Below are 23,123 nucleotides of genomic sequence, written 5' to 3'. Positions count from 1 at the left end.
GCCCACAGCTTGGGAGTAGCCAGGCGGAGCCCCTCCAGCTGGGGAGATGGGCAGAAGTGAAGGCAGATGTATGGATCAGCAAGACACAGGGGCTCAGAGGGAGGTGGGGGGATCTCTGGATCGGATGCGTCAGTAGGAACAGAGTTTAGCAGAGGAATTTGTGTTCAGACAAGCATCATCATCGACAGACATAAAACTGGATTACATATGGTCTCACAGTAACATTGTCGGCAGGATACTCTGTGTTCTTCTCCAAGGCAGATGGATGGATGGATAGAGTCATTATGGGTGGGTGAAAGCATGAATGGGGTCCTGATGAAGGGAGGGATGAATGGATGAGTTGTGGGCAAATGAATGGATGGACAGATGGACAGAGGGACAAACGGATGGATGGATGGATGGATGGATAGGTGGATGGGTGGGTGGGCGGATAGAAGGATGGACAAATGGATAAGTAGAATATATAAAATTCCATTTTTCTTCTCCCTCTCTAAGTATCCAAGGGCATTAGAACCAAAAGAAACTAAAGATTAAGGGAAAATAAAGACTAACTTCAGGAGTAAGGGTTTCTACGTAGAAATCGATCAGTGTTTGGAAGCAAGTTTCCTAGCAATGAAACCAAAATGAAAACACTGATCACACGATCCACCAATGTCCATGCAGACAACAGAGGGTTAAACCCATTGTTGTAAAAAAAAAAAAAAAAAAAAAAAAAAAAACCAGCTACTGCCACTGCCAAGCAGAGAGAAGCCTCTTTTGGGTTTTCATATCAGGTCTCTGTGGCCATAAGTGACACCTCTTTCCAGCCCTCATAGAAGGAGGCTAAGAGAACAGGGGAGGTTAGTTACCCCAAACAACGGGTGAGAATCGGCGTAGCTGGCTCAGGCCTTCTGACCCTGCCCTCTCTGAGGCGTGATGCAATCCCACCTTCATCATGCTAAGCACAGTGTGTGCCCATATCTTCTTTGTCATGGGCCTCGGACAGGGGTTTTTCTCGTCACAGATATGGAGTAGCAAAGCCAGTGCCTCCTTCCCTGGCTTTCTAGCTAGGATGACCTCTAACCTCGCCAGGAGATATCATCGTCTCTGTTCAGCCATCTCTGTTCATCCTAACTCATCCCCCCCCCATCATTGTGGCCCTTGGAGTTTGTTAACTCTGAAATCCAGAGGGTCATCTGTGGAGCGGGTGCTACCCTGTGATGCCACAGTATGTGTGGGGTATGTGCCAATGTCCCAAGGAGCCCTGTAGATCGTCTCGTTCTGCCATGCTGCCTCTGTCCCTCCTCTCCTGCCTGTCTGAGATGCTGAACTTCACCATGGTAATTTGGTGTTGTGGCTGGGGACTGTGAGACCGGAACAGGATGTAGAGCTAGGTTTGATGGGTCGGCCCTGGGGGAGAGCTGTCCTGCTCAGTCAGGTGCAGACTTGCCTCAACTCTCTGACTGCAGTCCCAAAGTAGGCTAGGGGGACCCCTGAGCTCATCTAGTCTCCCCCTCACTGACTCGGGGACCAGGATTGTCTCTGTAGTCACTAAATTCTCCTCAGCTCAGGTCCTAGGAGGCCTGGTCCTGGGTGAGTCTCCTCAGCAGCTCTTCAGGGACACAGCCAGTTGCCTGGTGAGGTCGCTTGGGAGCTTGCCTCTGCCTCCTGTATCTTCTACAGAGCCAAGACTGGCAGTGTGCTTCAGGAGGTTGCCGTGAAGACGGAGTGACTGAGAAAAGGCTAGACCCGCAGGATGGCACACGTGGCCCTCTCTCTACGGGAGGACTCTCATTGGTTAATAAAGAAACTGCCTTGGCTTTTTGATAGGGCAGGATTTAGGTGGGTGGAGTAGACAGAACAAGATGCTGGGAGTGAGGCAGACGTCTCGGGCAATCGCCATGCCTCTCCTCTCTGAGTCAGATGCGATGAAGCTCCGACCCAAGATGGACGTAGGCTAGAATCTTCCCGGTAGGCCACCCCTCGTGGTGCTACACACATTACTAAATATGGGTTAATCAAAATGTGAGAATTAGACAATAAGAGGCTGGAACTAATGGGCCAGACGGTGTTTAAGTGAATACAGTTTGTGTGTTGTTATTTCGGGTGTAAAGCTAACCATGCGGGAGCCGGGCGGGATGAAAAGCAGGCCTGCCTGCAGCTCATCACCACAGTCCTCCTCAAAGTGGTACTGCTGATGTGTGTCCCCTGACTACCTATCATCTCCAGGCCCTGGAGATGCATGCGGCCTGCCCTGGGCCAAGCCAGGCCTGTGGACAGGAGTGCTTGTAAGCCCCGTGCCTCTGGGGAACACCGACCTGTGTGTAGATCTGGTCCACGCTGGGCCTGTCATCTGGATCTTCTTCCCAGCACTGCTGCATCAGCTGGATGCACTCTGGGGGTCCCTGGTCAGGGGACACCCGTGGCCGGCACAGAGGAGGGGGAGACACCACCTTCCGGATGATCTCTGCAGCAAATCCCATGGATATCTTGGGTCAAGATGCCCTGAGGGATTATGGGAGGGGTCTTGTGGTAGGGCAGGGAAGGGGGAATTGGGCCCTCAGGGATTCTCCCAGGACTTTCCATGTCTCCTGCACAGCTGGTCAGGCCACACATCCTTGCTGTTCTCCTGGTCTGCCTCAGGCTGTGGCCAGAGAAAAGGTCTCAGCCTTTGACCAGGAGAGCTGGGCCTCAGTTCCAAATCTGCTACCATTCTCTGTGGGGTGGCGGAGAAGATGGCAATCCCTTCACCACCCCCCCCCCCGTCTCCTCATCTGTGAAACAGGGTCAGAGGGCCTCCTCTTGAGGGGTGCTGAGGTAGGAGGTGCAGAAGGCAGCGCCTGGTTTGTGGCAGGCTCTCCCAAGGCTGCTGTTCTGGAGATTCCCAGCCTTGTGGTTGAAACCTGACAGCCTAGCCCTCCATACAGGTCTCAACACCCAGAGACCACAGCATTCCTCATGAGACTGACATCCAAGACATCCCTGCTCCACCGGGTGAGGCCCGTACAGGGAGGCCACAGGGACCAGCGCTCGAGTTCTCTGGCTCTGCCACCCTGTGCCTGCATCCCACACCCCACCCCAGACAATTGTCTCTGGCAAAGCCAAGAGTTCATCAAAACTGAGAAGAAGAGGGGCTGGGCTCTGTGCTCAGGCTCTGAACCTGCAGATCAACGTAGGACATCGGTCATCTGGACAGGTTGGGCCATAGCAGGGTGACCTCCGAGGAGGCCTGGGGCCCTCTTCTCTCCCTCTACAGTACCCTCCCCACCCTAGATTGGCCACCTAGATTGGTTTGGGGTAGGAGTTTGTTTGTTTGTTTGAGACAGGATCTCCCCCAGGCTGACCTCAAACTTACTATATAGCCAAAGATGATCTTAAATTTCTGATGCCCACGCATGCCAAGTGTTGATCCCAATTCTACAGACGTGTGCCATCACGCCTGGTTATGCTATGCTAAGGTTCAAACCAAGGACTTTGTTCATGCTAGGCTACGGCTCTACTGGGTGCTCGTCCTTGGTTGCTGTGCTTCTGAAGCAGGTTTGAAGCAGGGCAGCCCACGGCTTGTCTGAAATTCACAGTGCAGCTCAGGCTGTCCTCAAATTCGCTATCCTCCTGCCTCCGCTTCCCGAATGCTGAAGTTACAGGTCTGTGCTACCACACACTGGCTGTTAATCTCCAATATTACAAACAGGAAAACTGAGGCTCATGGCATAAGGGAACGTCTCCACAGGCCAGCAAAGAGCAGACATGACAGTTGGCTGGATCTCCACTCAGTCCGTCTAGAAGGTCCCAGCCTCAGGCAGCAGACCCCAAGGGCCTCCGACCACAGGCGCTGGGAGGCTGTGTGCTTACAAAGAAGAGCGTGCGGATGGAAGTGCGCTCACACACACACACACACACACACACACACACACACACGCAGCTGTGTTTTTAAAAGCACGCCGATTGCATTGCGATGAATGAGATGTAAATCCATTTCAAAGCACTGCAGATTTCTGAGCAGCATCTGTCATCGGGGGTTTCTGCAGCCAGCAGATAGTAAAAGCTGAGGAGAGTCTGGAGGTTCTGGCATTCCGTGTAGGGTGTGTGTGTGTGGGGGGGGTGTTGGGGGTGCGTGTGCGCAGATGGCACAGATGTAGAGGCCAGAGATCAATGTCGAGTGTCTCCCGTAATCGACCTCCATCTTATTTTTAAAGACAGGCTCTCTCGCTAAACCTGGAGCTTGCCAGTTTGGCTGTCTGGCCAGCAATTCCCGGGGCTCCCCCCGTCTCTTCCTTTCCAGTGCTGCACCACCACACGCAGCTTTTTACGTGGGTGCTGGGATCCAAACTTGGGTCTGCATGCTTGCACGGCAAATGCTTTGCTGACTGAGGCATTCCCCCAGGCCTGGGTTTCAGCATCTTAGAGGATGATAAGAGCAATAGCCCTGGGGTGGTCCCCGGGTCCTCTTGCTGTGCCGGGTTTACTGTTCACACCCACTGCTCTCCACACTGACCTCCACAGGACTGGCTTCTGTGTAGGAGGCTGCTCACCGGGTCCCTAAGCACGCCATGCCTGGATGAGAAGAGCGTCACCCAAATCCCACTTCCCTCCTTGAGAAGGCCCTGCCCTGCTTTGAGTAATACTTAAATCTTCTCTGAGAAAGTCATCCATTACCAACCAGGGCATCAGACGGAGCACTAGAGAGAGTGCCTGGGAAACCGCGAAGGGCCCTATGCTCACAGGCATCCTCCAAAATGTGGGATACAGAAGAGAATGTGAGACTCCATTAGCCCGTCCCAAAGCACCCAGGCAGATTTGACTGAGCACCTATCACGTTTCAGGCCCTGGATCTGTGTACAAAGCTGCACACAGAGTGGCTTTATGAGGCAGGCACCCTGGTCCCCATTTTACGGGTAAGGAAACTGAGGCTTAGACCCGTAAAGGATTTATTCAAAATTGCGGGGCGCATGGTTACGGAGCCGGCTTTAGACCTAGTTCAGAAAGCTAAGCTCTGGGTTCTTCACTTTTCAAGGATGGAGAAAGCACATTCCAGGATGCAGCAGGCTTGGGCCGATCCCCATCTGAAGGCCTCTGATCCTTTCACCCAAAGGTTGATGCCCTACCTGGAGGGCCTCACCTGGAAACAAGGCTTGCAGAGCCTACCTGGGTGATCTTCCAGATGTGAGGCACAGAGACCAAACGACTCCCTACATCTCTTACCTTGGCCCTCCCTGACTCTCTAAACCTGAAATGGGCAGTGTCCACTGGGCAGGACTTTGGTGGAAGAAGGCAAAAGTCAGGCCCCTACGGATTAAAAGATCATCCATCAAGAGCTCAGCTGTGCCTCTTCCCCACCTTTCTGGCTGAGATACCCCGAAAATCTGCAGGACAGATCTCTGGGACTGGACAGTGGGGTGGGGTGGGGTGGGAGGACAATTGCAGGATCAGTCTGAGGTTCAGGGAATCCTGACAGGGGAGGATACGTACCTTCTGCTGAGAGTCCCCAGGAGCAGTAGGGTGGGCCTCGGGTAAGCACCTCTTGCAGGATGATGCCCAGGCTGAAGACATCGCCTTTGAAGCTGGCCTTCCCGGATCCCCCAGACCCCCGCAGCAGCTCAGGAGCCATCCACAGAAGCTCTGCAACCATAAGAAAGGGTCTTCTGCTGCCACCTCTGCGCCCGAGAGGACCTAAGAGTATCTGTTCTTCTGCATTCCCAGGTCAAGAGCCTTGGGTTCTTCTACCACAGAAAACCCACCAATTCCAGGTCCCAACACAAAAACTGTGGGCACCTCCCCCTCCCCTTGCTTCACAAACGCCAATACAGCACACCCTACTGGTGGCCCCCACGGCCCAGCCAACCTTCTGGGTCTGGCTGTGGCCTGGGAGAACAGTGGAATTCCAGGAACTCTTCGTAACCATGGTCAGTGATCTTGAGCACAAAGCGGCTGTCCACCACACAGTTCCTGGACTTGAGGCGCCCATGGGGGAACCGCCGATGGTGCAGATACCGCACACCCTGGTAGGAGGCATGTGAGGTCATTGAGGAGTGAGAAGGACCGTGAAACATCTATGGGACCCAGAGGCCTCTGGCCGTAATTTGTTTTTGACATTGTCAGATTTCAAAGCTGATGTGTGATTCCCCTCTGTGTGTTGTGAATACGTTGATTACCATTGGTTGATAAAGAAGCTACTTTGGCCTATGGCAGGGCAGAATAGAGCTAGGTGGAAAATACAAACAGAGACAGAGGGAGGAAGAAGGCAGAGTCAGACAGACACCATGTAGCTGCCTAAGAAGCAAGAGGTGAGGCAGCCTTGTGGTAAAATATAAAATAATAGAAATGGGTTAAGATGTAAGAGCTAGTTAAAACTATGCCAGAGCTGTTGGCTAGGCAGTGTTGTAGTTAATATAGTTTTATGTGATTATTGGGGTCTGGGGAACTGGGAAATGAAAGTACAGTCTCCGTTTACACAAAGCTGTGGGAGATCTGAGCGTGTCCCACCTCCCCACCCCCTTGACTCCTAGCTCCTGGGGAGCCTCTCACTCTGATCAGATCCAACAGCAGGGAGGCCTTGAAGGTCCAGTCGAGCTTCAGGGTTTCATTCCGAAGCAGGTCCTCTAGGCTGCCGCGGGGACAGTGCTCCAGCACCATGGCACTAAACTCGGGGCCCACGAAAAGGCCCAGGAAAGCAGTGACATTCTCATGCCGCATCTCCCGCATCTACAGAGGCAAACGGCACGTTAGAGGGCCCTGGGCATCAAGGCCCTGGGACAGGTGTGTAAATGGTGTGAGCTGATGGGTGGGTGGATGGTGTGAGCTGATGGGGGTGCATAGATGGTGTGAGCTGATGGGGGTGGATAGATGGTGTGAGATGATGGGTGGTGGATGGTGTGAGCTGATGGGTGTGTAGATGGTGTGAGCTGATGGGTGGGTGGATGGTGTGAGCTGATGGGTGGGTGGATGGTGTGAGCTGATGGGTGGTGGATGGTGTGAGCTGATGATAGGTGGGTGGATGGTGTGAGCTGATGATAGGTTGGTGGATGGTGTGAGCTGATGGGTGGGTGGATGGTGTGAGCTGATGGGTGTGTGGATGGTGTGAGCTGATGGGTGGGTGGATGGTGTGAGCTGATGGGTGGTGGATGGTGTGAGCTGATGGGTGGGTGGATGGTGTGAGCTGATGGGTGGGTGGATGGTGTGAGCTGATGGGTGGGTGGATGGTGTGAGCTTATGGGTGGTGGATGGTGTGAGCTGATGGGTATGTGGATGGTGTGAGCTGATGGGTGGGTGGATGGTGTGAGCTGATGATAGGTGGGTGGATGGTGTGAGCTGATGGGTGGGTGGATGGTGTGAGCTGATGGGTGGGTGGATGGTGTGAGCTGATGGGTGGGTGGATGGTGTGAGCTGATGATAGGTGGGTGGATGGTGTGAGCTGATGGGTGGGTGGATGGTGTGAGCTGATGGGTGGGTGGATGGTGTGAGCTGATGGGTGGTGGATGGTGTGAGCTGATGGGTGGTGGATGGTGTGAGCTGATGGGTGGGTGGATGGTGTGAGCTGATGATAGGTGGGTGGATGGTGTGAGCTGATGATAGGTGGGTGGATGGTGTGAGCTGATGGGTGGGTGGATGGTGTGAGCTGATGGGTGGGTGGATGGTGTGAGCTGATGGGTGGTGGATGGTGTGAGCTGATGGGTGGGTGGATGGTGTGAGCTGATGGGTGGGTGGATGGTGTGAGCTGATGATAGGTGGGTGGATGGTGTGAGCTGATGGGTGGGTGGATGTTGTGAGCTGATGGGTGGGTGGATGGTGTGAGCTGATGATAGGTGGGTGGATGGTGTGAGCTGATGATAGGTGGGTGGATGGTGTGAGCTGATGATAGGTGGGTGGATGGTGTGAGCTGATGGGTGGGTGGATGGTGTGAGCTGATGATAGGTGGGTGGATGGTGTGAGCTGATGGGTGGGTGGATGGTGTGAGCTGATGGGTGGGTGGATGGGCAGATGAACAAGAGGATAAGTAGATAGACAGAGGGGTAGTGGGTGGGTACGGGTGGTGGATGGCCAGTAGGTGGGTGGATAATTGAATGGATGGACTGACAGGCAAGAGGAATACAGATGGACAGGGATTGGATGGGTGAAGAGGTGGGTGATGAGCAGATAGACTCATTGATGGATAGATGGGCAGATTGGTAGAAGAATGAATGAGTGAGTGAATGAATGAATGAATGAATGAATGGAAGCATCATGGATGGAGGAGTAGAGGAGCTGTAGGTACCTCCAGAGTCAGATCGAGGTCTGTTTCTCCACCTGACGGATACCATTGATCTGAATCCTATCAATCCTCTCTGCAGCAGCCTACGGGATTGCAGGAGGATGGGGAGCAGAAGGCTCCTGCCTGCAGCGAAGGAAGGCATCTCCCTAACGGAGGGCCCAACCTGGACAGATCTAACCCTTGACTGGCAAGGTCTTCTTCACAAAGATGGCTCAGAGGTCAACTAAGTGGGGAGGGGTGATTGCATGTTCTCCCTCCTCTGAGAGCCCCAAGAACAGCCTCAAAGCCGTTCCCGCTCCTGCCATGGAGAGGTGACCTCTGTCCCTCCCTAAGTGTGCTCTGTTACTACTGTGAACTACTGAACACTGTGGGGGCAGTCTTACATGTTTTGGGGTCCAGGGCTTAGGAAATAACAGCTCCTATTTCCCATCTCTTGCAGTACCCCAAGACCATCCCTGAATCTGGAGAGACCAGTAGACAGCTTTGAGAGTATAAGAAAGAAGTCAGATCCCATTAGACTCCGCCCTCACCTGCCCTGCCCATGAATGGAGATCTTTGGGTCCTCTGAACCAAGAAACCACAAGGTTTTCTAAAACGGCTCCAATAGTAAATACTTTAGGCTTTGCACCATCTCTGTCACAAATACTCACTCCTGCCAGGGAGACAGGATTGCAGCTAGAGACAATACATAAAGGAGAGAGCATGGCTGTGTCCCTACTTATTTATAAAGATAAGCAGTGGGTCGGATTTGGCCTACAGCCACGGCTCGCCCAGTTCTGACTGCTAAACCCCATAGGCTGATCTCCACCCGTCATAAAACTGAACAGAATCACCCAACTGAGCCCTAACCAAATTCCTTACAAAAGTATAAGATATAAAAGCACTGCTGTTTTTGGCCACTGCGTCTTGGGGTACATTGTTATACACCGATAGATAGCCAGAATGGCGTACAGTAAAGGCTCGGAGAAGTTCTGTGTCTACCCTGAAGCAACCCCCAAATTTGGTTGACCTTTCTCAGAGAAGCTGCTCAAACTGACTACAAGGGAAATGCCTAACTGGCCCCTGTCACGTAATCTCTTGGAATTTCATTTCAGATAGCCAGTGCTGGGTATAATAAAAAATAACCAAAGCCACAATCTGATGAAATTCCCCATTTCTCAAAGGCATGCCACTTGCCAGGGATGGTTCTAGGTTGTTCTGTATATACCCTGTCCTGCCCATAGCTCTCCTGGGCTGGGTAGTATTGGCTCTGTCTTACAGGGAGGGGGACACCAGGTAGTCCATGGAGACAGGACACCAGGAGATCTTCCTAAGATCTGCCTTCCCTCCCATGTACCTCTCTGATGGCCATATTCTTTTTTTTTTTTTTTTTTTTTTTTTTTTTTTTTTTTTTTTTTTTTTTTTGGTTTTTCGAGACAGGGTTTCTCTGCAGCTTTTTTGGAGCCTGTCCTGGAACTAGCTCTTGTAGACCAGGCTGGCCTCGAACTCACAGAGATCCGCCTGCCTCTGCCTCCCGAGTGCTGGGATTAAAGGCGTGCGCAACCACCACCTGGCTGATGGCCATATTCTTGGGAAAAGGTGCTTATATGGTCCATGATGGTGACTGAAGTTCCCTCGGGAAACAGAACCTCTTCTCCTAAGCCCAAAACTCTGCCCAGCGTATGAGTAAAAACAGATACAGGGATGGATACAGGGATAGATACAGGAATGGATACAGGGATGGATTCAGGGATGGATACAGGGATGGATACAGGGATGGATACAGGGATGGATTCAGGGATGGATACAGGGATGGATACAGGGTTGGATACAGGGATGGATTCAGGGATGGATTCAGGGATGGATACAGGGATGGATACAGGGATGGATTCAGGGATGGATACAGGGATGGATTCAGGGATGGATACAGGGATGGATACAGGCATGGATTCAGGGATGGATTCAGGGATGGATACAGGGAGGCGGGCACAGACTGAGGACCCTTGGTGGTACCCAGATTCCATTGCTGGGTGAGGAAGAGTTTGCCAGAGAGCTGTAAGGCTTATGCTGGGATGCCGACATGGCTTGCGGGATGCTGGTGTGTGATGGTGACCATGGTGATGACATGTCACCGGGCAGTGCTAACAATGAAAGCAATGACTCTCAGGCCAGAAGCCTGCCCAAGGAGTAGGGACCAGTCCAGACCAGTGGGGGTGTCCTGAGCACATGCCTCTCTGGCCCCCTGCACCCCTCTGTCTGTGGTCCTACCTTCCTCAGGAGTCTGAGGCTGCTCGGCCGCAGCTCAGGAGCCATGCCTGCTTCAAACTTCTTCAGCCATACCCAGTCTCCCTGCAAAACAAAGCAAAACAAAGAGTTGTGTGTGTGTGCGTGCGTGCGTGCGTGTGTGTGTGTGTGTGTGTGTGTGTGTTTAATCAGATGGTGGTGGCACACACCTTTAATCGCAGCACTCAGGAGGCAGAGGCAGGCAGATCTCTGTGAGTTCAAGGCCAGCCTGGTCTACAGAGCGAGTTCCAGGACTGGAGAGAAACAGAGGTGAAGGAGTAGTTTGGTGCAGGGAGAAGGGGGAGATTGGGAGGACAGCGGAGAGGGATAACTGGTCGGGATGCTAAAGAAAACATAAATAAATAGACATGAACATGAGAACAAGAGCCTGCCTGCTTTAGTTCCCAGCTGGGCGATCTCAGGCCAATCCATCATCTCTTGAACGTAGCGGCTACCCTATACGTCACCTTCTGTGTTCTGAGCTGGGCATATCCTGGCCAATGAGAGCAGTAAGCAGACTTTATTGAGACTCAGAGGGTGGGGGGAGGCTCTGGCTGGTGGACCCGAGGCTCCCCCCACCTGAGACCTAGGTAGATAACTTGTAGTCCGAGCCTCAGCTTTGGACTCTGCAAAGAGAGGCAGCCAACCCACAAAGACTAATGAGGTACAGCCAACAAGCAGGTCCTGGCTGGAGGCCAGCTTTACCATGCAGGGCTCAGGCACCTGTGATACTAAAGTTGTGTCTAAGGATTCCAGAAGGGCAGGAGAGGACGAGGCCCAGTTCCCAGCATGGTCCCAGCACCCCCACCTCCAGCTCTGGTCCCTAGCGGGTTGCTGGTCCCTCGTGGGTCACCTCCGCAAGCCTCACCTGCAGCCTGCTGGTTATTGTGCTTTGTGTGTTATTAAAGCTCCCTTTGGAAGGAAAAGGAAAAGGTGGGGTTGCTGAGGGGCAGGAAGAAGGTGGAAAAAAAAGCCACAAGAGCCTGTACTGTTTCCTATGGAAACAATTAGCCAAGTTCAGTAATCACGGCAGCCATAGGCAAAGAATCATATATTAGTATATATTAGTAAATACTTGTACTTGAGACTAACGGTATCTGGAAAATGGCTGTGTTCTCAGCAACTGTAATATTGCTTTTCTGACCTTTGACTCTGTAGATTCCCTGTGAGCTGGAGGTGCCTGTGACTGGGTACTGCCTTCACCTTGGGTTTTAGGATCTGGGGATCTCACTGCTTGAGCAGGTGGGTATTCTGGGTCAAGGCCAAACAAAGCCAAGCAGCTGAGACTGACTGATTCCCAAGGTCAGCCCATGGACCACGCTGGTGGGAGGGAGGTGTCCTGTTTCCTAGTTCTGGAGCTGCTGTCTGTGTGCTAGGGGAACCAGGAAAGTCCCAACAGGAGACCCCAGAAGTCAAAGACAGTCTTGCAGGCCTGGTGTAGGGTAGCCACAGCCCTCACCTGGTACAGGGCCACGTTGGGATGTTCCAGGACGGCCGGTAGGCCCCTTGCTGACCCCTGAATCACCGACCTTGGGCTCCCACCTTCTACCATACTTCTTGGCTCGCTGCCACCGTCCCCACGCAGCCTCTGGGACAGGAGCAGGGGCAATCAAGACACCAGACCCAACCTGCCCCTCTGCCTACCTGCCCACCCAGCCCAGGTCTGCCCACCCACCCGCCGACTGGGGGTCCTCTGGAGGAAGGTGAGATCCTGGGCCGTCAGCAGGATCCGATGGGGGCCCCGCACCAGCTGTAGCTGCCGGAGGCCTAACCTGGAAGTGAGAGACAGCAGGGCCTCAGTCAGGTTCTCTGCCCTGCCTTTGGCTCAGCACCACCCCCTAGTCTTTCCACATCTCCTCCTGTGTCAGCTTCAGGGCTGGCGAACACTAAATACTGTCTACTCAGAGACCATTGGCCTTGGGATGAGGTCTGCAACTTCCCTGATGGGCCTACTGATGCATACACCTGTTTCCTTGTTAGAGGTGAGAGTGGGTATGGTTGGGGTTTTGGAGCTTCTGAATTCAGGCACACAGAGGGAAGAAGCATTTGTAACACTGAGGGAATCCCTGGGCTGGATCTGGCTAGTCCCACACTGCACAAACAGAAGCCTGAAGCTCAGAGGCAGAGCCTCATCCAAAATCACAGGCTTCTGCCGCAAGTCTCAAGCAGAGCTCTCAGGAGGCAGCCAGGGCTCCTGGCACTTCTTGGGTGCAGCCAAGACAGGGAAAGGAGGCAGTAGGCCCTGAGATCAGGAAGCAGAGCTGGGGAAAGCCCCTGTCAGTTGCTAATGGAGATGGCCCCATTGGACGGGGATGCAAAAAGCTTGAGCCAGGTCTATCAGCTTCACCTGATGAGGTAAGCAAGGACTCCACCAATCAGTGCCAAGACACAGGCCAGCGTGAGAGTCAGGAGGCCGTCCAGGGGCTGTACACCTGTGGGAGGGGGATATGGGGGGAAGAGGCAGGTGTCATTAAATAAGCAGTAGCCATTCCCTCACAACCCGGATACTGCCTTCTCCAGTCTCTGCCCTGTGAGGTTTCTAGCCATTCCCACCTGTCACAGGCTGAAGGCTCTGGAGGGCTTTGTTTTCAAGAGCATCCATGGGAGGACACTCTTTGTTCTGCTCTCTCCTCCTGAGAGTGAGCAGTGGCGGAACAGGAGGCGGGATTTGCTATTTGTAGAAGAAAAGAGGGGCAGATGGGCAGGTGAGGGTTTCAGCTCCCTTCCCTCCCCAAGGAGGCTTCTTGGTATTCAAATTCAGTCTGCAAGGAGGATAATCCCGTGATGTGGGATGCCCCTCTGTATGTTTTATTATCATTGGTAAACAAAGGCCAGTAAGAAGCCTGAGCCACTGGTCAAACAATCATAATTAATATTAAACCTCCAAGTGATTATTTTATAAGCAGCTGCAGGGATCAGCAGGCGGGAGAGAAACCCAGTCCAGCTGGACCAGGCAGGCTAGAGAAAAGTCTCCAGCTACAATACTGCCTGGTTGGGCACCCTGCTGTGAACATGAAACTCAGGGGAGAAGCTGTAAGGACCATGGAGTCAGGGACATGGCTCAGGGCTTGAGTGCTCACTTATGATAAGGAACACACGCATCACAGAACAGATGTGATCAAGCAAGCTGAGGTGGCCCTGGGGTCAGAAATTTAAGCATTGCTGCCAAGGGAGGCCTGATGGGGTGGCATATGTCTGGGAAGGTGCAAGAGTTGCTGTGTCTACAGATTTGAGCTGGAAGAACAGGGTTGGCCAAGCCTGGGACAAAAGGAGACAGGAACATACCCAAGCCTGGTCAATCTGTCACTACTGCCACAGTGAGCATGTGTGCTTTAGGGAATGTGCTTGCATGCATGGATGGATGGATGGGTGGGTATGTGGATGGATAGGTGGATGGATGGGTGGATGAATGGATAGATGGATGGATTGGATGGATGGATGGAAGGATAGGTGTATGGATGGATGGGCAGATGAATGGCTAGTCAGATGAGAAATTAGTGGGTGATCAGTGAATTACCTCTTATGCATAGTGTGTTGGGGTCGAACCAGCAGCTGGCATCACGGGCTGGAGGGCTCCCTCCAGGGAAGTGTAGAGCCTTTCCCAGGGCCTGCACCTGCCATGTGTTTGTGTCCAGGATGTGGGTGGGAACCAACTGGCTTCCTTCACCGTCTGTGTCCAGGATGACATATTGGGCTAGCCTTCTGCCTTTCCCATTCATCTGGATTCTCTGGCTAAAACCAGCCACATCAAGAGTTCTTATGTGGTCTCCTAAGTGAGCCCCTGAGAGCCCTGCTCCATGGTTCTCAGAGCGGTTCAGGGCGTAGGCCAATAGGATGACAGCATCATAGATCGTTCCGAAGAGTGGGGACACCTGTGGAAGAGAAAGTCCTCATCCTACCACCCTGGACCTCTCACGGGCCTGCCTGCAGGACTGTTTAGACGGTCGTTCTCTTCCCCCAGTCTCTTTGGACACACATTACGCCAGCCCCACTGAACAACCTCACTGCCTCCATGACTGCCACCACTGCGCTTCTTCCTCTATCTCAGAAGTATTGTTGGCATCTCAAACCTTCCAAAAGCAAAACTCTTGGCTTTAGCAGTTTCTACCTCGTTGCTCTTTGTTTGGGTCCTCGTCTGAACGTTTCCCGATCCCTCAGGGCTCCACTCAAGAGTCCTCTCCTCATGGAGGCCTTTCTGGTCCATCCTATCCCCATTGTCCATTCCTCTATTCCAACCTCTCTCCAGCCTTCAGTCCTCGTCTACCTTCTTGGCAGAACGATCACCATTTGGATTTGTTTATCGTGTTTCCTGGTTTTGGTCTGTGTCTCCCAGTAGAATGAACCTTGTATTTTTTTATTACCAGGTCCCTGTCACCTGACATGGTAGCACATGAAAGACTCAGTTCTCATCTTTAGAAGATGAACAACCTCCTTCAGCTCCTGCATCCCTGTCAAGTCGGTCTGTTTTCCTTCGTTAGATGCAGGCACTGGGGTTCGGCTGAGTCCTATAAGCCAAAACCATGCCGGTAGTCACCCCCCCCCCCCACTAGTCCTTTCCAGATTCACAGCGGTGACCTCGAGAATCCCACTCCTGGCAACTTCTTTTGGTCTCCACAGCCCGCTAGAGAGATGCGAGGGAAGAGACGTGGGGTGCCCCAAGAGAAAGCACAAACAGAAACTAAAGTTATGGGAACTGAGTACGCTGTACCTGGAAGTTACACAGCAGGCGGGAAGATGGGGGCGAGCACAAGCCGACACCTGCGGGCTAGGCAGGCAGGCACAGGTCGTGTGGCCACAGTGGGGTGGGGCTGGCTAGCCCAGTGGGTCCCTAGCCCAGGCAGAGGTCTGTAATGGATACAGTGTGCCCATACTGTGGCACAGGGTCCCACCTTCCAGGCTGAAGCGAACCGACACACCCACCTGCTCTGTCTCCCGTGGGGAAGGAGCCCCTCCACTCATCTTGGTAGCGGTGAAAGCATGATTCTCAGGACCGGACTCCAGGCTGATAGTGAGTACCGCGTCGTAGGCCTCCTGCAAGGGTCCACGGTCACCCAGGGCCAGGTAGGAGCGGTTGCGGTAGGGCAGGGCAAAGAGCAGAGTGTCGTAGGGCAGGAAGACCAGTCTCCCGTCTGCCAGGCCCTCCTCCCACGCGCGGCGCAGCAGCGTACTCTGCTCCAGGCCCCCCAGCAGCGCCGAGTGCATGCATAGCACCACAACTGGGGGTGAACAGGGCAGGGTCACCTTCACACTTCACCACTTGCCGGAAACTCAAATCTCGAGGTCCTCAGAGCTCCCCAAATCTGTGGTCACACTTCTAGTCCCAGCCCCTAAGCATTCTGGGTATGAGTTGAGAGTTGACCTCAGTCTGACTCCGTAGTGATTATGGCTGAGGTGAAAAAAATCCTAAAATCAAAGAGGCTGCAAAGAAATTACTACAGGAACTAAAGAGGACACAAATAAGCAGCAAATGGAGTAAGTCAGCACTTGTATGGAAGGGGATTCCATACAAAGAAACGCTGGAAGAAGAGGATAGTGGGTAAAGATGCTTGCCACATAAGTGGCAGATCTGACAGCCTGTGCTCAGTCCCCAGAACACGCCTGTGTACCATAGCATGGGCACCCATACACTCACATCACACATACACATCATCATACATACAAACATTATCGTCATCATTACTGATTTCAAAAGAGATACTGGAGGTCTAGTTCAAATAGTGAAGGTGAATAGTTCAATAACTCAAATAAAAACTTAGTGGAAAACCTCAGAGCAAAATGAATCAAGCGTTAGACAGAGACTATTGGGTCTTGAAGTCAAAGCACATGAATTCAAATATTCAGACAGTGGAAAAGATAAGAAGAAAGTGTGAACGGAGCACGTGAGATCAATTCAGTGCCACTAAAGGGCTAGACCTGCGAGCCATGGACATAGAAGAAGGAGGATTTCAAGGTAAATGCATGGAATTACACATTTAGTAAGAGTATCAGAGAATTTCCCAAACCTAGGGGACTATCCAGATAAAGAGGTGTTTAGCACGTCAGACAGATAGACAGCCCCACGTCATAGCACAGCTGACAATGCAGAGCAAAGAGTATGTGTTGAGAGCTGCAACCGAGAAGCACCGAGTCCCATCCAGAACAGGTCTAGCATAGTAATAGCAGAGGCTCAACAGGAATCCTAAGAGTCATGGACAGTAGCTTAGTCCCTGAAAGATAATTAACTTAGAACGCAGATTACTATACCCAGCAAAGCTATTCCTCATAGTATCCTTCTATATAAATCAAAAACAAAGACATTCATGACCCCTGAGCTACCATGATGCAAATGAGAAAGATAAACACATCCATGAGGAGACAAAAAAAAAAGGATAAACTACACAAGAAAGATGTAAGTAATTTAGGATTGGGAAAGTACCAAATGTTACAAAAATAACAAAGTGACAGAAATGAATGCATGCATTTCAATAAAAATCCTGAATGCTAACAGTTTCAATTCCTTAACTGAAAGACATAGATTATTGGATTAGATATCAAAGAATTAAAACAAAAACAGGACCCATCTAATTGTTGTCTATAAGAAAGACAGCCTTTGTTTAAAGGATAATAAAAAGATATTCCAAGTTAATGGAAAGCATGCAAGTGTTGCAATTCTAATATCTGGCTAAATAAACTTTAGATTTTAAAATATCAGAGAAGACAAAGTCAGTGTATTTGGTTAAAGGAGTGGTCTATTAGGATGGCACTGCCAATATGAACATATATGCACTGAACATTGAGGTACCCAGTTTCATGACAAACAATACCGGATGTAAAGGTGCCAGTTGATCTCAGCACAGTAGGAGTGGACGACTAACTGACTGCGTTTTTGGACACAGAGCAACTCTGAACAAACAAACAAAAAAAAAAAACCTGAGACAATTTTATCTATTGTATCTGATGTCAGTGTACTGAAACCATAAGTCAATGGCGACAGAGCCCGTGCAAACTGGAGACTAGATGGCACAGTCCTGAATAATGAATGAATCGTCACAGAATTGTAGGGTGAACTTTTAAATTTCTAGAATCAAATGAAAATGAAAACAGCAGATCAGAACCTATGGGATACAATGAAAGTAGCTCTGAGAGCTACACACACACACTCTCATACACACTCATACACACACACTCATACACATACCCACACACATACATACACACACGTGCACACACAGATACACCACACACACACTCATACACATACCCACACACATACATACACACACATGCACACACATACACACACATACACACACTCACATACACACACCACACACATACAGATACACACATACACACAACACACACACACATATACACCACACACACACACTGTTCTATTTTATTTCATTCTCAATTCTATTCTTTTTATTCTCTCTTCCTCCCTCCCTCCCTTTCTTCCTCTCTTTTTCTTTAATGCTAGCCATGATTAGATCTTTGTTACACTCCTGAAACTTTCAAAGACAACCGCCGAGAATGCCCTGGACTTCACAACCCACATTTGGACCAAGCTTATGATCCTGAAGACCTGCCAGATTACTGTGACAAGCTCCTCGCTCTCTCTGGGCTGCCAGAGGAAGCCTTCAGCAAGGATGGAGACTTGACAAGAGCTCAGCCCAGCTGGTAGACAGGGCCTCCTTGTGGCCATATGACGTCCAGGCTGCCTGCAGCAGGCTGGACCTAGGCATACTTACTTTTCAGACCACGCACACTGTGGAGTTGTTTGCAAACCTCCGTGGCCTCCTTCTCTCCAGGTCCCAAAGAGGTCAGCAGTCCAATGGACAGCCCATGGGCCCTGAAAGCCGTGGCCAGCTGCTGGGCTGTGGCTAGCCAGATGTCCTGGTGAGAGGACACAATGGCCAGGCGGGCCCAGCCGAAGTACCTCATGACAGACAGTAGCACATGGACAGCGGAAGGCAGAGTGGGCACCAACGCACCTCCTCCCACTGGGGCTCCACAGGCCCAGGAGAAGAGGGACTTGCCCCAGCCTTGGGCCAGCAGAGCTGCTGCTGGGCAGTATCCAGGATTGGCAGGGCCCACAAAAGCAGCCACCGTGTCCTTGTGGGCCACGAGTGTGGCCAGGGCATGGGGGGTATCGCAGCCTGTGGGGATGACCTTGAAATCCAGATGGGAGCCCAGCAGCAGGGAGGCATCCTGGTTGACTCGATCTACAGCCAACTGGGCAGCCATGCTGGGGAGTGCCTTAGCAAAGATGGGGTCACAGTCCCAGGGTCCCAGGACCCCAAGAATGAAGGTCTCTCTTGCCCATGCTGGCGGCGAAAGGGAGTCAGCCCACAGGACACCCCAAAATACCACAGTGAGAACTGATATGGAAGAGGCTTTCCTCAGATGGCGGACAGTGAGCCCCCACCGGCTCTGGCAGGGAAGGCGGGTCTTCCTGTGTGGTGCTATCCAGTCCTGGCATTCAAGGCTCAGGTCCTGCCGCAGTCCTAGGGGAGGAGCATGGATAAGCCTTGTCTAGCCTTTCTGCCTTTCTCATATTGGTACGCAAGACACTTGGAGCCACGATCTGAAGGACTCCCTAGGACTGGCTCAGAACTGTGATATACAAGCTGAGTCCCAGGCTGGACTTTAAACAGGATATTGCCTACAGAAATAACACCAAGACCCAATCCCTTGCCTCCAAGGCTGTCTTCCTTCTCTGAAAATATGGACAGCAAAACTCCTCTGAAGTGTCACTACGGTGACAAAATGACATCCTGCCAGAGCTCGGGGACTCAGTGTCTCCACCTCTATTACCCTGTGATTGCTGCTGCTTCTTTCGCTCGTCCTTAGGAGGACCAAGCCCTCCCTGCCATGTTACTGTTTGCTACAAGCCTAGCTTCACCCCAGGGTCCTGGCCAAGGTCCAAGGTCCAGGGAACAAAGCACATGTGTCAAGTGCTGTAGCTCACATGCTGGGTGTGTCCAAGAGGGTCGGAGTTACAGTGTTCACGCTACACCTATGTGTTCCATCCCTGGCATCCTTCACAGACCTGCCTGGATTAAACAGCATCTCTAGCCCGCTGTATAGAGGAAGAAGCTAGGGTAACTGGCGTGGAGTTAGTAGGAAGATGAGCTACGACCCAATTCTATCCAGCTTGGAGGCTCCACCCAGAACTTGACCTTCTCAACCAGGATGCTTGGACTTCCCTCTGAGTACACCTTTCTCTGTCCTACAGAATATCAGCAAAATTCCTCGACCTAAAGCCCTGCTGGCCAGACTCAGCATCTCAAGAGTTCTGTAGCCAGTAGCCTGCAGGGACCTTAAGAGCCAAAGAGACTAACGGGCCCACTTCTGAATAAGACAAGAGCTGGCTTTCACCCGAGCTCTGTGGCCGATTCATGACACAGAGATTCCCACTGTTCTACTAATAGGGGCTCAGCATCACCCTGAAGTCCTTCTTGCTATAGCCTCCTCTCCATCCACAGGGCTCGGCTATCTTTCTTCCCACACCATTTATATCATTATATTTGAGAACCTCGGGGAGGAATAAGAACCGTTCTGGCCCCCAGGAAACTGCCAGGTGAAGGAGGCAGATCTCAGTCAAGGGAAGAGTCAGCTATGAGTTTGAGCCGTAGACAGAGGATGAGTGGGGACAAGCAAGGGCAGCGAATGTTTCCTAAAGGAGACAGAATTCACTTTAACCCTACACTTGGAGATGTAGTTCAAGAGAAGGGAAGGTTTACTCTGAATGTCATCAAAAAGGGTCTGGGTAGGGCCCGCTCTTTAGAAATCATGCTGGTTGCTGAGAGAAAGAGAAAAGAGCCTTGGAACCACATAGAAGACTTACTAGCTCGTAACTTTGGACTGGACACTGAGGTTCTTTGAGCTTCAGCTTCCCAACCTGCAAAGTGGAGTTACGAATAGTGACCTGGTGGATCGTGGAAACTAGAATGTGTCGCGTGTGTGGTGGGGATGAGCGCTCTGTGCTTACTAAATGGAGCCACCCCTCCTCTTCCTCATTACCACCCCTCCATCTCCAGATCTCTGAGGGGAGGCAGAAGATGCAAAGAGAACTGAGCGGGAAGGAGGTCGGAGGCTGAGGCTCAGCTTCGTGCGAGGCCTCAGCCTCTCCATCTGGGGAGTTTCCAGAGTGTAGGGCCAACACTTTGCCCTGCCAATTGAAGCCTGCAATACCCTGCTTCCCCACTTCAGGGCTGGAGGGTGAAAGGCTGTTCTCCTGTTTGCTTCTGAGCTCTGTGGAACCAGCTGCCCCTGTCGTGATGCTCAGAGTGGTCTAGCATCCAGCTGAGGTCCATCCACACTCAGGGCTATAGGATGAGCTCTGGTTATACAGTGTCTTTGCCTGTCTCTAGCTGAGAACCAAAACATGTGCCTTCATTGGTCAAAGTGGAAGTCACTTCCCTCAGAGTCTGTTCCCCAAAGTGCCCCTGACTCAGAGTTTGCTGGGGTCTCCCAGAAGCCCCCAAGGAGACTCTCAACTCTCATTTTTAGAGGAGGTGACTGATTCTGGGTAGATAATGACTTGTCCAAGGTCTCACAAAAGATAGGACCAAATCAGAACTGGAAGTTAGCCTCCAACCTCCAATCAATCACAACATCCCTATGATCTCTCTCTCTCTCTCTCTCTCTCTCTCTCTTTCTCTCTCTCTCTCTCTCTCCACACACACACACACAGCTGTCCTCTCTCTGCATTCATCCATCAATCTATCATCTATCTATCCACCTCATATGGAGCATCTGCCTAAGTCAACCCCTCTACGTCTAGATGGAGACACTGAAGCTCAGAGAGGAGGCTGCATTTTGGTCCTGGAAGACACTGGTAGGACTCCTGACCTGAGTTCTTGCTGGTAGGACACAGTCCCTAAATAATGCTACAGCCAATGGCCTGTCATAGGACAATGACCGGCAGCAGGCCAATAGGCCATGGCAGGAGCAGCCTCTCACTACAGCTTTGGTCCTGATTTGTAGCACAAGGTCCAGACCTTTCTGTGCCCTGGTTTCTCAACTGTGCAAAGAGAGCTCAGTGTGCATCTTAAGTCTCTAAACATCCATCAGCACTGATATTCCATGAGCTGGTAGAACACCTAGAGACAGGGATCTCTGTCTCTGAGCTTACCCATGTTCTCTTCTAAATATCCCCTCGGGGGCATAAGCTCCTTTGGTCCCTCTGTAATAGCCACAATAGGTGGAAGGGCCACCCTGAAGTGGGGAGGGGATTTACATTGTTTTAGAATCTGGGATGGCCTTAGGGTTAGCTACTGCTTGGTTTATAAGGCCAAACACATGGAGTTAAAGGCTCCCATCAGAGTCTTAGAACTCAGAGATGGAGAAATCTTTGTCTGCATATAAGACACCGGATCTCTGAGTTCAAGGCCAGCCTGGTCTACAAGAGCTAGTTCCAGGACAGGCTCTAGAAACTACAGGGAAACCCTGTCTCGAAAAAACAGAAAAAAAAGACACCAAACCAGAGTGGTAGCAGCCCACAGGACAAGGATGGAGAATTCCTATCAGCCCATGGTCACCCCCTTTACCCCAGCCTTCTCTTCGGGGCATGCTCCCAGCATACTCACCTGCCATGGTGGCCTTTAGAGTGGACACTGCATCTTTGTCAGTCCTGAGGTTCTCACACCCAGTCCTCAGAGGTCAAACTATCTGAGCGCTCTCTGACCTGGGGCCTCCCATGGTGTCCTGGCCGCTGCTCCTGTTGTGTGCCAGCTTCCTGAGATTTCTGCCTGGGGAGTGCTTCAGACATGGTTCATTTGCTCCTGTCCCCCTTAGGAGCCCAGAGAAACCATTTGGAAAATTGAATCTGCTCAGACCCCAGGGCTCTGGGGAGCCACATCAGAAAGGAACGGAAAGTTGAGGCTAGGAGGGAGGGAGAGCAGGTAGGTGTGTGCTTCAGCACTGTGGACAGCTCCCGTCGCACTGGAGCACACAGGAGGCAGGGAGTGGGGACAAGTCCCAGGACCCAGCATCAATCAGCGTCTGTCATGTGCCGAGCACAGTTCATGCTACCCACAGAGGCTCTATTATTACTTTCAGATAAACAAAGTCTGGGTCCAGAGAGTTTAGTAATTTGGTAGGGTACAGAACCAGTCAGTGTCATGACCGGTTGAAGCTTCATGAATGAGATGGCTTTTCTACCCTCATTTTGGTCTGGATAAGACCTCATTCCAGTGGGCTTTCCCGCATCCCTTCTCCACCTGTTCCTCTTACCTGGGCAGCCAGCTCTTCTTGAGGGCCCTGTGTCTGCGAAGGGCTGGCACTATGCCCACCTTACCGCTTAGACAGCTTTGTCAAGTGGAAATGTGTCTCGTTTTCTTTGTCAAGTTATTCATTCAACTGGAAATCACTAAGCACTCATTTCCCAGTTCTGTCTGGAGTGAGTCGGAGCCACTTTCCCCTGCTTCCCTCTGCTTTATCCCTAATTCCTGCCCTTTTCCCCAAACTCATCTTCCTCCTACATATTTCCCTAGATAATTAGGCCCCATCATCATACAAAAAGAACAAAGATTTTCATTCTTCACAGACTTCTTCTACCAAGGATTGGGAGGGCCACCAGAGTTAATGCATTATAAAGTAGGTAGATGTCATTTTACTGCTGAAAGGAGACAGATGTTGTATAATGAGC

The 23,123-nt window shown here is 51.6% G+C and overlaps 1 protein-coding gene across 1 annotated transcript in view; it reads right to left on the bottom strand.

The window, feature by feature from the left end:
* LOC119802524 (guanylate cyclase D-like) overlaps window positions 1-22,244 on the bottom strand; it is a 32,325-nt gene extending 10,081 nt beyond the window's left edge. Inside the window, exons 1-13 of the mRNA XM_042054061.1 lie at window positions 22,120-22,244; window positions 21,609-21,691; window positions 18,220-18,975; window positions 15,410-15,705; window positions 14,007-14,361; window positions 12,837-12,921; window positions 12,165-12,261; window positions 11,949-12,077; window positions 10,475-10,555; window positions 6,505-6,681; window positions 5,822-5,978; window positions 5,449-5,598; window positions 2,298-2,446 (exon numbers count right to left, since the gene is read on the bottom strand). Coding sequence (XP_041909995.1) covers window positions 2,298-2,446; window positions 5,449-5,598; window positions 5,822-5,978; window positions 6,505-6,681; window positions 10,475-10,555; window positions 11,949-12,077; window positions 12,165-12,261; window positions 12,837-12,921; window positions 14,007-14,361; window positions 15,410-15,705; window positions 18,220-18,975; window positions 21,609-21,691; window positions 22,120-22,244 — 2,640 coding nt within the window. The remainder of the gene's footprint in view (window positions 1-2,297; window positions 2,447-5,448; window positions 5,599-5,821; window positions 5,979-6,504; window positions 6,682-10,474; window positions 10,556-11,948; window positions 12,078-12,164; window positions 12,262-12,836; window positions 12,922-14,006; window positions 14,362-15,409; window positions 15,706-18,219; window positions 18,976-21,608; window positions 21,692-22,119) is intronic.
* Between the last annotated feature and the right edge of the window lie 879 nt (window positions 22,245-23,123).

This window comes from Arvicola amphibius, chromosome 12 (assembly GCF_903992535.2).
Source record: "Arvicola amphibius chromosome 12, mArvAmp1.2, whole genome shotgun sequence".
Taxonomy (NCBI): domain Eukaryota; kingdom Metazoa; phylum Chordata; class Mammalia; order Rodentia; family Cricetidae; genus Arvicola; species Arvicola amphibius.
Note: the sequence above shows the minus strand (reverse complement) of the source record. Positions and strands in the feature narration are given on the sequence as shown.